The sequence below is a fragment of the Schistocerca cancellata genome, chromosome 2 (genome assembly GCF_023864275.1).
Source record: "Schistocerca cancellata isolate TAMUIC-IGC-003103 chromosome 2, iqSchCanc2.1, whole genome shotgun sequence".
In the NCBI taxonomy this organism is placed as follows: Eukaryota; Metazoa; Arthropoda; class Insecta; order Orthoptera; family Acrididae; genus Schistocerca; species Schistocerca cancellata.
The window spans coordinates 845,526,301-845,541,208 of NC_064627.1; the positions used below are offsets into that span (position 1 = coordinate 845,526,301).

The 14,908-nt window shown below is 41.9% G+C and overlaps 1 protein-coding gene across 2 annotated transcripts in view; it reads right to left on the minus strand.

Annotated features, from left to right (window-relative positions):
• LOC126162762 (ankyrin repeat domain-containing protein 65-like) overlaps window positions 1–14,654 on the minus strand; it is a 231,555-nt gene extending 216,901 nt beyond the window's left edge. For both annotated transcript variants that reach the window (XM_049919450.1, XM_049919449.1), the window contains exons 1-2: window positions 14,562–14,654; window positions 5,902–6,069 (exon numbers count right to left, since the gene is read on the minus strand). In XM_049919450.1, the coding sequence (XP_049775407.1) occupies window positions 5,902–5,989 (88 nt within the window). In that variant the 5' untranslated portion in view covers window positions 5,990–6,069; window positions 14,562–14,654. The remainder of the gene's footprint in view (window positions 1–5,901; window positions 6,070–14,561) is intronic.
• Between the last annotated feature and the right edge of the window lie 254 nt (window positions 14,655–14,908).

The following is a 14,908-nucleotide window of genomic DNA, read 5'->3' on the forward strand; positions in this document are numbered from 1 at the left end:
AACTCAGAAGAGTGTTCCTGGAGCCACTCTGCAGCAATTCTGGACGTATAGGGTGTCGCATTGTCCTACTGGAATTGCCGAAGTCCACCGGAACACACAATGCACGTGAATGGATGGAGATGATGAGACAGGACGCTTGCGTACGTGTCACCTACAAGAATCGTATCTAGGCGTATCAGGGGTCCAGTTTGACTCCAACTGCAAACGCCCCACACCATTACAGAGCCTCTACCAGCTTGAACAGTCCCCTGCTGACATGCAGGTTCCATGGATTCATGAGGTTATCTCCACACACGTATACCTCTATCCGTTCGATACAATTTGAAACGGGACTCGCTCGACGAGGTAACAAGTTTCCAGTCATAAACAGTCCAATGCCAGTTTTGACGGGCCTACGCGAAACGTAAAGCTTTCTGTCGTGCAGTTATCAAGGGCACACGAGTCGTACTTCACCTGCGAAAGCCCCTATCGGTGATGTTAGCACGCTGACACTTGCTGATGGCCCGGAATTGAAATCCCCATCAATTTGCGGAGGGGTTGCACTGCTGTCACATGGAAAGTTTCTCTTCAGTCGTCGTTAGTCCCGTTCATGCGATATCTTTCTCCGGCCGCAGTGGTGTTGGAGATACGATATTTTAACGGGTTCCTGGCATTCACTTTACACTCGTGATATGCTGCTACGGAGAAATCCTCACGTCATGACTACCTCGAAGATGCTGTGTCCGATGGCTCGTGCCCCGACCTTAGCACCACATTCAGACTCACTTAAATCTTGATAACATGGCATTGTAGCAGCAGTAACCGATCTAACAACTGCGCCAGACACTTGTTGTCTTATATGGGCATTGCGCCGAACTCAGCGACGTATTCTGCCTGTTTACATATCTCCGTATTGGAATACGTGTGCCTATACCATTTTTTTTTTTTTTTGCTGCTTCAGTGTATATTGGACCTTATTGGTAAAAGTTATACATCACGAATCACTTACAATAATGACAATGATATCCTTTGTGTGTCAAATTGACGCCAGCTTTTAACGCTGACAATAACAACCTAGCGGAAGGGGAATTTATATTAGTCTGATGAAAATAGCACTGCCTTTATATTTTAGTATTGTGACAAACATATTTATTGTATTAATGAAATGTTTTACCAGATTCCATACGTGTTTGAAGTTTTTCAGTTAAAATTAACACAAAAATGAATGAATGTTGTGTTCTCTACTTCCAGGTTCACGGCCTCAACAAACGTTTAAAAATATGTTAAAGGTCAACATCACTGAAGAAAATGATGGATTAAATTTTTATTTGTTGTGATCGTATAATCGGTAGTACAAATTATTGAAAGTGTGTTGATATTCCTAAGAGAGTGCTAAAACATATTTTGGTTCAGGAACCTTGTTACACATCTGCACCTCTTTAATAAGTATAATATAACTCAACAACAGTTAATAAATTTGGGTTTTTCTATCGTTTTAGGTTAGGAATAAAGTACCTGCTCGTTTGCTATGAGTGTTATGGTAAAATCTTGGTGCTGTTGGGGTAATGGCTGGATAACTATAATAAAGTCACTTCTAGAATTTCCTTTTTGTTTCTTAACATTTCCTTTGCACAAGAAGCCGCCGAATAGGTGTAGAACGTTTCGTTAATTAGTTTCTGAAGTTATATGCTTCACACTGCCAATGGGCAGTTCGATGGGTTTTCGTTTTTAACGAATTTCTCTCGTTATTGACAAGAGAGACATAAAGTTGCATTCAATCCATTATATGTCATGTAACTAATTTCTAGTAGAACCCTCCTCTTTTTCAAACAATCTTAATTACCTAAATAAAGAGTGATTCGACGTCAAGAAAGAGTGATTCGACACTTTCGTTGCTCAAATTGCCTAGAGAATTGTGAATACTTACCGCTGCTTCTGAATTAATTGTTTTCTTTAAATTTTAAACATTTATTGGCTGTAATTCAACAACCGAACGCTATTTAATTACAGAACGTATATACAGCCATTTCGGTTGCACCAAATTTTGTTGGCAATTGACCACGGTTCCGACTGCACTAAGGCAGTTTTCATAGTGTGTTTACATGTACCCCATGTAACTTTATTTTTCGACAAGGAATTACGTTAGTGCAATAGAAACCGTGGTCAATTGATAAATTGTTATGCTACGGAAGTGGCTTTATTTACTTTATGTAATTAATTGTTTTCTTCATGTTCTATGCGATATATGAAAGCAGTTCTTGACGTGACCCACAATGGAACGGGATTAATAAATTTGCCATTGGCTGAAGGATATTTTAGAAGTTATGCTCTAAATTCCAACCCACTCCCTAGTGGACTTAAATGCAGAAGCCATTTTCTAAACATAGTCCTTGCAAAATTTATTCCAATCCGTTGTGGCGCGGTTGAACGGCAACCTTCTTTACTAATTAATATTAAAATACAGTCCTAGGTTGCAGAATCTTTATTAGGTTCTAACCGGCGAGTTTCACTCGTGTAGGGATGAGTCAGGCTACCTCGTGATCCACCGGTCATCAATGTCACTCTGCGCTGCTATGACTGATAGCCCACATCGCTCGAGATAGCCTGACCGTGCCCCACCCGCGTGACGGGCAACGTTTTTGAGCCAGTAAAGAGTTTTCTGCAACCGAGTACTGCTTATTAGTATTAGCAATCGTTACAGTTTCTGTTCGATACATCTTTCTTCTCTCCAAAGTAGAGTTAAGGGCGTGGGCTTTGTAGGGAAGTTACCGGAGCTTCAAGCGATAACAGAAAGCACCGAAAGCTGGCTAAACTCGGAGATAACTTGGGAAGAGATTTTTCAGACAGGCCAAACTGCGTTCAGAAAGGATAGGCTAACTGTAGTTGGTGGTGGCGTGGTTGTTGCTGTTAGTAGAAGCTTACCTTGTAGCGAAATTAAAGTAGATAGTTCTTGTGCGTTAGTTTGCGTAGAAGTCGTCCTTGGAAAACGGAATAAAATAATAACTGGATATTCTTACCGACCTCCCAACGAAGATGATACAATTGTTGACATGTACAAAGAAAACTTGATTCTAATTTCAGGCACGTACCCGACTCGTAGAATTGCAGTTGGTGGCGACTTGAATCTACCCTCGAAATGATGGCGAATATACATCTTCATATCCGGAGGTACGCATAAAACATCATCTGAAATTATGCTAAACGCATTCTCTGAAAATTATTTCGAGTAATTAGTTAATGAGCCACTCCTGTAGGAAACGGTTGTGAAAACACACCTGACCTCTTAGCAAGAAATAATCCTGAGCTAACAAGGAGCATCAAAACTGATACATGGATTAGTGAACACAAGGTTGTCGTAGCAAGACTGAATACCATAACCCCCAAATCCTCCAAGAAAAAACGAAAGATATAATCATGAAGAGGTCACATACTCCGAGGAGCACCGCCGACTGGGCAAGGTCCTAGCGGAGGTGGTTAGCCATTGCCTTCCTCCGACCGTAATGGTGATGAATGATGATGATGAAGATGACACAACAACACCCAGTCATCTCGAGGCAGGGAAAATCCCTGACACCGTCTACAATCTAACCCGGGACCCCGTGCGAGGGATGCGAAAACGCTATCGCAAGACCACGAACTGCGAGCAACCGATACCTATTTAAAGAAGCAGATAAAAATTCGCTTGACGACTTGCTCAGAGACGGTCTTCACTCCTTGCAAATTAACAATGTAAGTGTAGACCAGATGTGGCTTGGATTAGAAGATATATGTCGACAGTAACTCAGAGGTTTACACCAAATAAATTGATAAAGTACGGAGCTGATGCCAATGGCATACAGAACATGTCCGAACACTGCTGCAGGAACAACGGAAAAGGAGTGCTACATTTAAGCGAACGCCAAATCCCAAAGATTGGCGATCTTTTACAGGAACTCGAAATATAGCGCGGACTTGAATTACAGATCCTTAAAATAGTTTCCACAACTAAACTTTATCTCGAAACATAGGAGAAAATCTAAAAAGAATCTTGTCGTATGTAAATTACGCTCGCTGCAAGACATAGTAAATGTCTTTTCTGAGCGACAGCAATGAAAGCACAATCAATGACAGTGTCGAAACTCCTTCACCAAAGAAGACGAAGTAAATATTCCAGAATCCAAATCAAGGACAGCTACCTACTTGAGTAACTTAGAAGCAGATATCGTCGGATTAGTTATGAAACTTAAATCACTTAATAAAAAATAGGGCTTGCGCTCCAGACTGCATACCATCTACGTTCCTTTCAGAGCATGCTGAGGCAAGAGCTCCATCATTAGAAATCATATACAACCTCTCACTCTACGAAAGAGCCCTACCCAAAGACTGGAAAGTTGTACAGATCACTCCAGTATTCAAGGAAGCTAATGGGAGTAATCCACTAAATTACAGGCTCATATCATTAACGTCAATATCCAGCAGGAATTTGCAACATATATTGCAGCAGCTTGTAATGGTTTGACAGTTGTCAGGGAGAATTCCAGCTGCTCACTATTGTCAACCGATTCATCCACAGCGTTGACAGTGGAACAAAATTTTGGCTGGCACAATGTTTCACGAAACAGTAAACAAATAATGATAAAATAAGTCTGCTAACTTCTTCATTGATCCCGACACTAATTGAAGTATGATCGTCCCCAAGGAGATCAGGTGTATTTGCTGCTGTTTGATCCAGTGTACGATTCACTCCTAAATCACTAAAGCTAAAAGTGTTACTAGTTACCGTTAAGATCTGAGGCTATTAGTACGTAAATTGTGATTTTTATTAGCACAGCAGGAAAAAAGTTGCTAATTTCCTTAATTTTTTTTTGAGATTATAGTCGCTAAAAATTCCAAAACAGTGTTAATCTACGACACAAGGAGATAAATTGCACTCCTGTTGAGGTGGAAAGATAATTATAATCCAGTTTGTTAGTTGTAGTGTGTCCTACAGAACTAAAATCACAGAAACAAACTTGCTGCGAAATATTTAATGAACGAGACTCGCAACTTACGTAAAATTCTCAAAAACTAACTTTCACTAGTGGTTATGTACACAGAAATCCGGGATAAACGATTCTTTGAACGAAGTTACTGTACTTAAAAATGTATAAACTACAAATATTGATTGCAACTGATGCTATAAGACAAAATACGTTTTCCGCAGTACGAAGCGTATGAAAATACGGAATGCATCACGACAAAAGCACAAGGTTTGATACAATTACCAAGAGAAGCACTTTCAAATTTTTTGTTTTTGAACCTACGTTTCAGAGGTGAATTTATATGACAACTTGTTTTACCAGGGCACAAAGGAAATAACGGAAGTCGGTCTGTACACGTAGCTATAAGAATATAAATGCACGAATTTTTCTGATTTTGCAGTTAGCTGGTTTCATGTCACCTTTTACACGAGGCTTCCAAAGCTGGACATTACTATATTCCACAAGTACGACGCCAAGTGTGGGGCACATCACAGCACGTATTCGGCTTTGGGTAGCTAACAGTGTGTAGGTAAATCTTTTCGAAAATTCTATGGCCCAACACTCAGGCTACTATTAACAATCTAATGATTTATACGTCTAACAAGTAAATAAACAGCATTCGAACTAGTACACTCTGTAATACCAAAAGCAATGATGTACTGAAACTCAATAATGTTCCAAAGTTCATCCACTACAATCACATGGTTTCAGGACGACTCAAAACAGTTATTAAATCACGAAATAGAACTACCACAGTGATATACGTTAGCATCAAATGAATTACTTGGGCCATGAAATGTTTGTAGGAACAACGAGAAAAAATACTTACCTAAATTGTCCATTATTACCTTCATTACTTACTAAAAAAATTATTGCTTATCCTGCAGAGATTCATACCAAATAAAAAAAGAAAAAGTCTTACCTCTAATCGACTCTACGTCGCTGTAGTCAGTAGCTGTCACTACCGCCACAAAAATGCAGATGAGCCAACTGATGCTACTGCACGACATAATGGAAGGATGAAGATGTTTCGCTAAGTAAAAGTCTTTTCTCTCAAAATATCTTCGACTCTTGTACAGCGTTGAACAACCTGCAATTTTGTGAATAAATACAGTTACAAAACTAATTTTCTTTCAAGAAAGCTATGTAGGAAATTACGAAATATACTTTTATATATCAATATAACATGGATTACATCAGTTTTCAGGGTGAAGTATCATTTCATTCTTCCCAATTCATAGTGGATGGTTCAGCTAAGCGATGTCCATCAAAACTTTAGGAGACCATTGAATATACCATAAGTCTGTTTGGATATGATTAATTATACGGAAATGAGGTCTTTCGTCGTACCTATATTAACTGCACTCATACCCTATCAACTTATGTTTTTTTTTTTTAATACTAACAACACAAAGGAGGAGTTGTGCGACGTAAACGGAAGCTGGTAGTCGTGTTTCTGCATCTAAAACATAATATGCGTTCATATTTTCAAATTTGGCCCCAGTCACTTAAGAGTGGTGCAAGTATCTTCACTATGAGGATGCAGATCAGGTTTGCTTTGAATAAACTCTGTAAGGGTCGTGAGCGTGAGGGACCTTTGAGATCGGAGGCGGCGATTTAATGTCAGTCAAGAATGCTTTTAAGGCGACAAAGGCGCTATTATCAACATATCAAGAGTATGAACAAGGTCAAGTCAAGCGAAAGCTCGTTGCAGGGCAGTGTGGAGGTCTGTTGGATTTTCTGTTGGAAAGTGTTTCTGCGTTGGTGCCAGTGATGGCCGTGTGGCTGAAGACCTGCATTCAACCAGTCTGCGTGCTAGACGCACTGGACATACACCGAGAGCTACAGTGGGGGTTGGAATTTCGTATGAGAGCTGTACCACTCTCCTGATTATCTCACGCACGCTGACTGCAGTATGTACAGTTTGCACAATGTGAATCTGGTGATTCGACCTGTTGTGCTACCACTAATCAATGGCATTCAATAGGGTGTTTTCCGACAGGATTCCGCTCTCCCACATACCGCTGTTGTAACCCAACATGTTCTTCTGAGTGTCGACACGTTGCCTTAGCCTGACAGTCGATCGCATATGGGGCATCATCGGACGACAGTTGCAGGGTCATCCACGAACAGCATTAACAGTCCATGAACCGACCGACCAAGTGGAACAGGCTTGGTTCTCCATCCCACAAAACGAAATCCACCCATTCTGCAATACAAGAGATGTATGAGTGCATCCTTGCACGGAACAATTTCGCGTATCTTCTGGTTATTGCTGTACCAAAATTTTGTATTTAGAATGGCTTATATCGGACTTACATTAACCCTTTCGTGGTTGATGGGTCATATATGTCCCACTAACTTTGAGCGCCAGTTCGAGTGTCGGGATGTATGTTACCCAGCTCTGCACGGTGCTGCCATCTGGGGACGACTGTACTGAACCTAAGAAAAAAATCGGGACTGCACTGCAAGGGCAATAGAGAAGCGGTGACTACTTTTGTTGACTGGCGTGTATATATGGCCGCTGCAACGCCACTTATTGGTGTCATTCTTCAGTTTTCATCATTTCTCACTTTCCAGCGACGTCTGAAGTAAGTAATTCATCTTATTATTAACTTAATAATCATTTTTTTAGTACAAATACAGTGTGGAATGTACTTCTCAGCGTCTGTACTATCTTATAATCGAAATAAAATTAGTGGGACATATGTGTCCCAGCAGACATTATTTGTAAAGATTAGGAAGACAATTGATTAATGGGTATCCAGGAAAAAGAGGAGATCAATGCCCACTTTCTTCCCAGCAGAGAGAGAAGTCTCTAGTGTGCCAGATGACGTCCGGCTCGTGAACGTAGGCAAACATGTACCGAAAGACAGTGGCACTAGGAAGCGATGCAGATTCTGCAGCACAAACTCTAAAGAAAAGAGAACTAAAGTTGTTTGCACTGCTTGTGGTGTACCACTCTGTGCCACACCATGTTTTTCCAAGTTTCATGGCATGTAAAGTTTTGTAAGTATTGATCATGTATCATGAAAACTGAAATGTAATGAATATTTTTTACACTGGTTCTACACAAATAAAAAGATTACATGCATGTATATTTTGTAGTTATTATTCCCTGAAAAATCCTGTTTATGGCTAAAAAAATTAAATTACAAAATCAGTCAGTCAGCAGAAAAGGTATCTTCCGTTGTTCATGGGACATGTGTGTCCCACTTCCTGTTGTGAAAAAATGGAAAACTTAAAAAATATTTTGGTGGTGAAAATATAATAATGGGACTGAAAAGAAACTGTTATCACCTTAATATTTAAAAAAAATCTGTAAAAAATGAATTTTATCCACGAAAGAGTTAAGCTGTGATCTTGCAATGTTAATCACTTAAAACCATTACCCATTGAAATATATTCCAGAAATTTCATTACTCTATTAATTATTTTTTGGCATTGCGATTTTTTTCCGTCAAATTGTGATGTTACGAGGTGACGAGAGGGACGGAGCAGCCTTAGCAGCGGCGTCAGCTGGCTAAGTGAGCCTTAGGCAGCTAACGACAGGCCAGAGGGTAGTTTCCAGCGTGGTGGTGGGCGGAAACCGCTGCCTGACGACTGTAGTGGCTGATAATGAGTGCTGACTCGAATATGGGTGTTACAGTCTCCTGAACACGCTACAATGAAACCAAAGACGCTGCTAAAAACTTGGCCATGAGACCAGATCATTGCAACGCAGATCACAATTTCGCGATAATTATTGCAACAGTTGTCGAATGTATGCGACTATGAATATCACAATAGACAGTAGGAAACTAATAACCACCGAACATTCTGAGCTGTCAAAGGATATGCGCTACGAAATGAAGTCTAAGGATATCGGTAAGCACTGCACAAATCTCATTTCCTTTATTTTATTTGCTCTAAGAGTTGCAGCCTATTTTATAAGAATTTGAGTGTGTTGATGTGCGATTACTCTGAGCTTCGCTACAGCTGCACGTAATATGTAGGCAGCGTGAGCTACCCAGTTCCGTTCCCGATCAGCCGAGTTACTGAATGTTTAAGGTTTGATAGTTAACTGTTAGTTTGCTGATCGTGGAATTGGGCAATAGTAAAGCTGCTAAATAAAAAACAAACGTTGTACTTTACGTAAAATCTAAATGCAGAAATGAACATAGGACAGGAGGACACATCTATTAGGTTGGATACATTCGTTCCTATAAATTTACTCAGCGTACTATTTTGGGGTGTGTAGAAAACCACACGTGATAAAACTTTAGATTTTTACTAGTACCTTACGTAGTGTTTTATAGATTGTGCCATGAGAAGCCATAACATTACCGCCGTAAATCTAAGATTAATATAATGCGTGTGTGTGTTTGAGAATAGACTTAATTTTGAATGTTGCTCAATACTAAACGTTAATTCAGTGCTATTAATATAGGTTAATTGAGCTCAGATTTTACTTTAACTTTAGGTGGGACTTGGTATATTCTGGTCGCACGAGACCCAGAAGGTGGCCACTGTATCCGTGGCCGAAACGTTGGTTCCTCCGCTCTTTTAAAAATTTTTTAAGATCATATTCGTGGAATGACACTCCGAAAACTTTTATGCCAACCGACTCTGGTTGCAAAAGCATACGTAGTTATACTATGATCACAGTATCAGTGATTGATTTTCGAAAATTGTTCGAACTTTAATTTTGTGCTTGTGAAGATCGACACAGCAATGGATGTAGAGGCAGTTGATGTTCGTGGTTGCACATTGTAAAGAGTAATGAACAATATTTCAGTTCGTGTTTGATGAAGGTACAATATTTCTTGATCGAATGGTTCAAATTGCTCTGAGCACTATGGGACTTAACTTCTGAGGTCATCAGTCCCCTAGAACTTAGAACTACTTAAACCTAACTAAACTAAGGACATCACACACATCCATGCCCGAGACAGGATTCGAACCTGCGACCGTAGCGGTTGGGCGGTTCCAGACTGAAGCGCCTAGAACCGCTCGGCCACTCCGGCCGGTAATATCTATTGACTGTGAATGTTTTCACATGGGTTTTCGTAGTTGTTGCTTTGAGAAACTGTTAATCGTTTAAGCTCTACTGTTGTACTGTACTCACGATTATTTGTTAATATCTTTGATTTGCATCCGCACTGGTGTGACACCACCGTTAACTGATATTCGAGAAATGAGCGATGGGTCAATCCATACGTGTATGCAAGAGCACTAAAGCACGGTATGCAAGCAACCCCTACGATACACAGAGGCGAAGCGAGCAGTCTGACAGGCTCTCCTCCCCAGGCCTGTCCACGTCAGCCACCGCTGCCAGAGGAGAGGGCGGTGGTGTGTTTACAAACAATATTTCATGCTTAGGTGTTACGTGTTTCTGACATCAAATCGAGTGCTTTTTCATTTGTTAATTCGTGACTTTGAAGGAAAACAAGGAAATATGATACTTTCTACTGTGCCAGTACAGAGCTGAATAGTCTGAAAAAGATATTTTTCGTATCGGGAGAAATTCAGTACTCTAGTACTCTACTTCTTTAAGAGACCTTTGGAGAAAGGAGAAACACCTTTATGTATCAAAGAATTCGACGAGTTTGAAAGTAAAATTGTATCTACTGACGCGTCAGAAAATCCTAAGGAGACTTAATCTTGTGTTCAATCTGTAAAAGGGATCGAAGCCGCCTGTCCGGACTCTATGTCACCAAAATGGCAAATGGCATGCAAACTCAGGAAGACACAGAGTGAGCTGAAATACTAAACCTTTTCTTCCCAAAATTGGCTGAGGAGGATCATCCGGTGGTCTATTGTTTCAACTGTCGCATTAACGTGTAAATGATGGATACCGAAATAAGCGACCTCGGGATATCAGCTGCAATTGCACAAGACGAAATTTCACTGGGCCGGACGGGATACCAGTAAGCTTATATGTGAATTACCAGACTGAAGTTGCTTTTCTTCTAGAAGCAGTTTACCGTAGGTGAACGCGAGAGAGAAGCGTTTCTAATTAATGGAATACGTACTTTAAAATTCCGATGACGTTAGGGAAGATAATAAGAGAGAGAGGTTATCTACAAATTATACAGAAACGAGACTGCAGCTATAACGGTCAGAAGTCATGAAATGGAAGGAGTTACTGAGACGGAAGTTAGACAGAGTTGCAGCCTATCCCAGATGCTGTTCAATTTGTAGACGAGAAACACTGACACATAGAAGGGAGAGGATGACGCCGCAGCAGTTACGACACCAAGGGAATAACTTCGATGGTACTAGGCGAAGCTGTAGAGATTAAAAACTGTAGGGAAAGGCAGAGACTGCTATACGAGAGACAAATAACTGAGCACGTTGGATGGAAATGTTAGTCAGTGACGAAGAGGCTGGCACTCTGATGTTTTGGCCGAGCGGTTCTAGGCTCTACATTCTGGAACCGCGCGACCGCGACGGTCGCAGGTTCGAGTCACCTCCGGGACGCTTTCACGCTTACTGGGTAAACCTCTAACGAAACGTGCTCCACTTCTTTGGATCTTCTGTATTTACTCTATCAGTCCTACCTGGCAGGAATCCCAGTCTGACGATCAATATTCAAGTATTGCTCGAACGGGTGTTTTGAAAGCTAATTCATTTTTTTTGCTGCAGTACATTTCCTGAGAATTTCTCTAGTGTGTCTCAGTCTACCATATGCCTATCCAGCGATTAATTTTATGAGGTCGTTTCGCTTCATATGTTTCTGTAGGCACGCTTCTAGATATTTTATGGATGTAACTGCCTCCAGTGAATATTCGGCAATCTCGCAGTCATACAATGAAGGGGTCCTTCTGTTTATGAATTCGCAGTACATTACACCTTTTTATGTTGAGGGAGAATTGCTAGTCCCTGCGTGAAGTGTCCATACTCTTCAGGACTTCTCCACTTCTCTAGAAGTTTCTAGCGTTGCGACTTAACTGTATACAACCTTATCATCCGCGAAAAGCGTGATGCAACTTCCCACCTTACCTACTAGGTCGTTTATATATATTGTAATACGTAATAATCCTATAAGGATCCCTTGGAAAACACCCAAAAACCACCTTTACATGTGAAGACTTCTCTCCGTTTAGAATGACATGCTGTGTTATCTTTGAATGAAACTCTTGAGTCATGTCACACATTTGGCCTGATAATCCATACTCTCGTATTTTCTTCATTAGACGGATATACAGAACTGTACTCTACCCCTTCCGAATGTCGAGGAACATGGCATCTGCTGGTTTTCTGTGTCCCGTAGGCACATATAATGACACGGGTTTGACACAATCATTGTTTTGGAAGCCATGGTAATTCCTGCAGGGGAACCTGTTGATCTCCAGAAATGTCATAATACATGGTCCAAAAATCTACAGCAGACCGATGTCAGGGATATAGGCCTACAGCTTTTTGCGTCTGTATGACGACCTCTCTTGGAAATGTGAACCACCTGTGCCTTCTACCAATCGCTGAGAACGCTTCACTCCTGTAGAGACCGACGGTGCACTGCTGCCAAAAGAGGAGAAAATTCTTTGGCATACTCCGTGTACGATGGAATTAGTATATCGACAGGTCAGCAGATTTTCCTGTGTTTAGCGATTGCGGTTGTTTCTCTGTCCCTAGGAAACATATATCGAAATTTGCAATCTTGCCACTCGAGCCACGGTTTGTGGGAAGAATCACGGATCTTGCCACTCTTGCGACGGTTTGTGGGAAGAATCACGGAGCGACCTTCGCCTGTGAAGCAGTTTTCGAAAGCGACGGTTAGTATTTCGGTCTTTCCTGTGTCATCATCAGTATCAATGCCATTATGATCATACAGTACAAATGGACTTGCGCTCATGTTGTTTACGAGTGTATAGGCCTGTTACATTCGCTGATGCGGATGCTGGTTCGCTTATGTATGGTATTTTGTCTGGTAACATAACCTCGATAACGGCTTTGCCGCAGTGGTAACTCCGGTTCACATCAGATCACCAAAGTCAAGGGCTTGGTGCTTGGCCACCACTTGGGTGAGTGATCGACTGGATCTGTCCGGTGCTGTTGACAGATGCCTATGTGAGGCCAACTGAGAAGCTACTTGACTGGGTAGTAGCGGCTCCGGTCACGAGAACCGACAAGGTCCGGCAGAGCGGTGTGCTGACCATCTTCCCCTCCAAATCCGCAGTCAGTAACGCCTGTGGGCTGAGTATGACACAGTGGCTGGTCGGTACCGTTGGGCCTTCCGAGGTCTGTTCATGCGTTGTGCATCATGGAGAGATTTACTATTGAAATTTCGGGACAGCACTTTTCAGGAGGAGTCGTACAACATATAAATGACCTGGGTGACAATCTGAGTAGTTCTCTTAGGTTATTCGCAGATGATGCTGTAATTTACCGTCTAGTAAGGTCATCCGAACACCAGTATCAGTTGCAAAGCGATTTAGGAAAGATTGCTGTATGGTGTGGCAGGTGGCAGTTGACGCTAAATAACGAAAAGTGTGAGGTGATCCACATGAGTCCAAAAGAAATCCGTTGGAATTCGATTACTCGATAAATAGTACAATTCTCAAGGCTGTCAATTCAACTAAGTACCTGGGTGTAAAAATTACGAACAACTTCAGTTGGAAAGACCACATAGATAATATTTTGGGGAAGGCGAGCCAAAGGTTGCGTTTCATTGGCAGGACACTTAGAAGATGCAACAAGTCCACTAAAGAGACAGTTTACACTACACTCGTTCGTCCTCTGTTAGAATATTGCTGCGCGGTGTGGGATCCTTACCAGGTGGGATTGACGGAGGACATCGAAAGGGTGCAAAAAAGGGCAGCTCGTTTTGTATTATCACTTAGTAGGGGAGAAACTGTGGCAGATATGATACGCGAATTGGGATGGAAGTCATTACAGCAAAGACGTTTTTCGTCGCGGCGTGATCTATTTACGAAATTTCAGTCACCAATTTTCTCATCCGAATGCGAAAATATTTTGTTGAGCCCAACCTACATATGTAGGAATGATCATAAAAATAAAATAAGAGAAATCAGAGCTCGAACAGAAAGGTTTAGGGGTTCGTTTTTCCCGCACGCTGTTCGGGAGTGGAATGGTAGAGAGATAGTATGATTGTGGTTCGACGAACCCTCTGCCAAGCACTTAAATGTGAATTGCAGAGTAGTCATGTAGATGTAGATGTAGATGTAGATATTACTTCCACCCACATACATCTCGCGTATTAACCACGAGGAGAAAATTCGAGAAATCAGAGCGAATACAGAGGTTTACCGACAATCATTCTTCCCACGCACTATTCACGACAGGAACAGGGTTGGATGAATCAGATAGTGGTACCGAAAGTACCCTCCGACACACACTATTAGCTCGCAAGCGGAGTATGATGTAGGTGTAAAGTACCCTCTGCTATACGCCATTAGGTGGCTTGCGGAGTATGATGTAGACGTTGATAAAAAAGAACTCGGTTCTACCTATAGTTTCCCCCATCTTCACAGCCACAGCATTTATGAATGAGTAACAGCGGGAGCAGGATACTGTCAAGTTGAGCTGAGTGATACACACAATACGCTGCTCGGTGACAGCACGTAGAGATAGACTTACCCGGTGTCCTCTCGCAGCCGCAGCAGTGTGGCCTGTGCGCTGGCGGTTCGCTGGCGCCGCCATTTATCGTCCTGCTGGCTTAGACAGGCCACACATGAGTAGTGAGACGGGGCCCCCCGCCCCACCCCTTTGCCCACGATCTCTCCCTGCCCCCCTCACCACTGATCCAGCCCTCCCTCCCTCCGCACTGCCACCGCAACGATAACCTATGGACACGGCCGATGTTTGATGTGTTCCGGCAAAACGTCACACACCACTGACCCTATGTGTGCGCGATAACTGCGGCGACTGCCCTGGTGGTCGCTGTCAGTTGGCGACATTAACCTGCTCGATCCCCCAGCATGCAT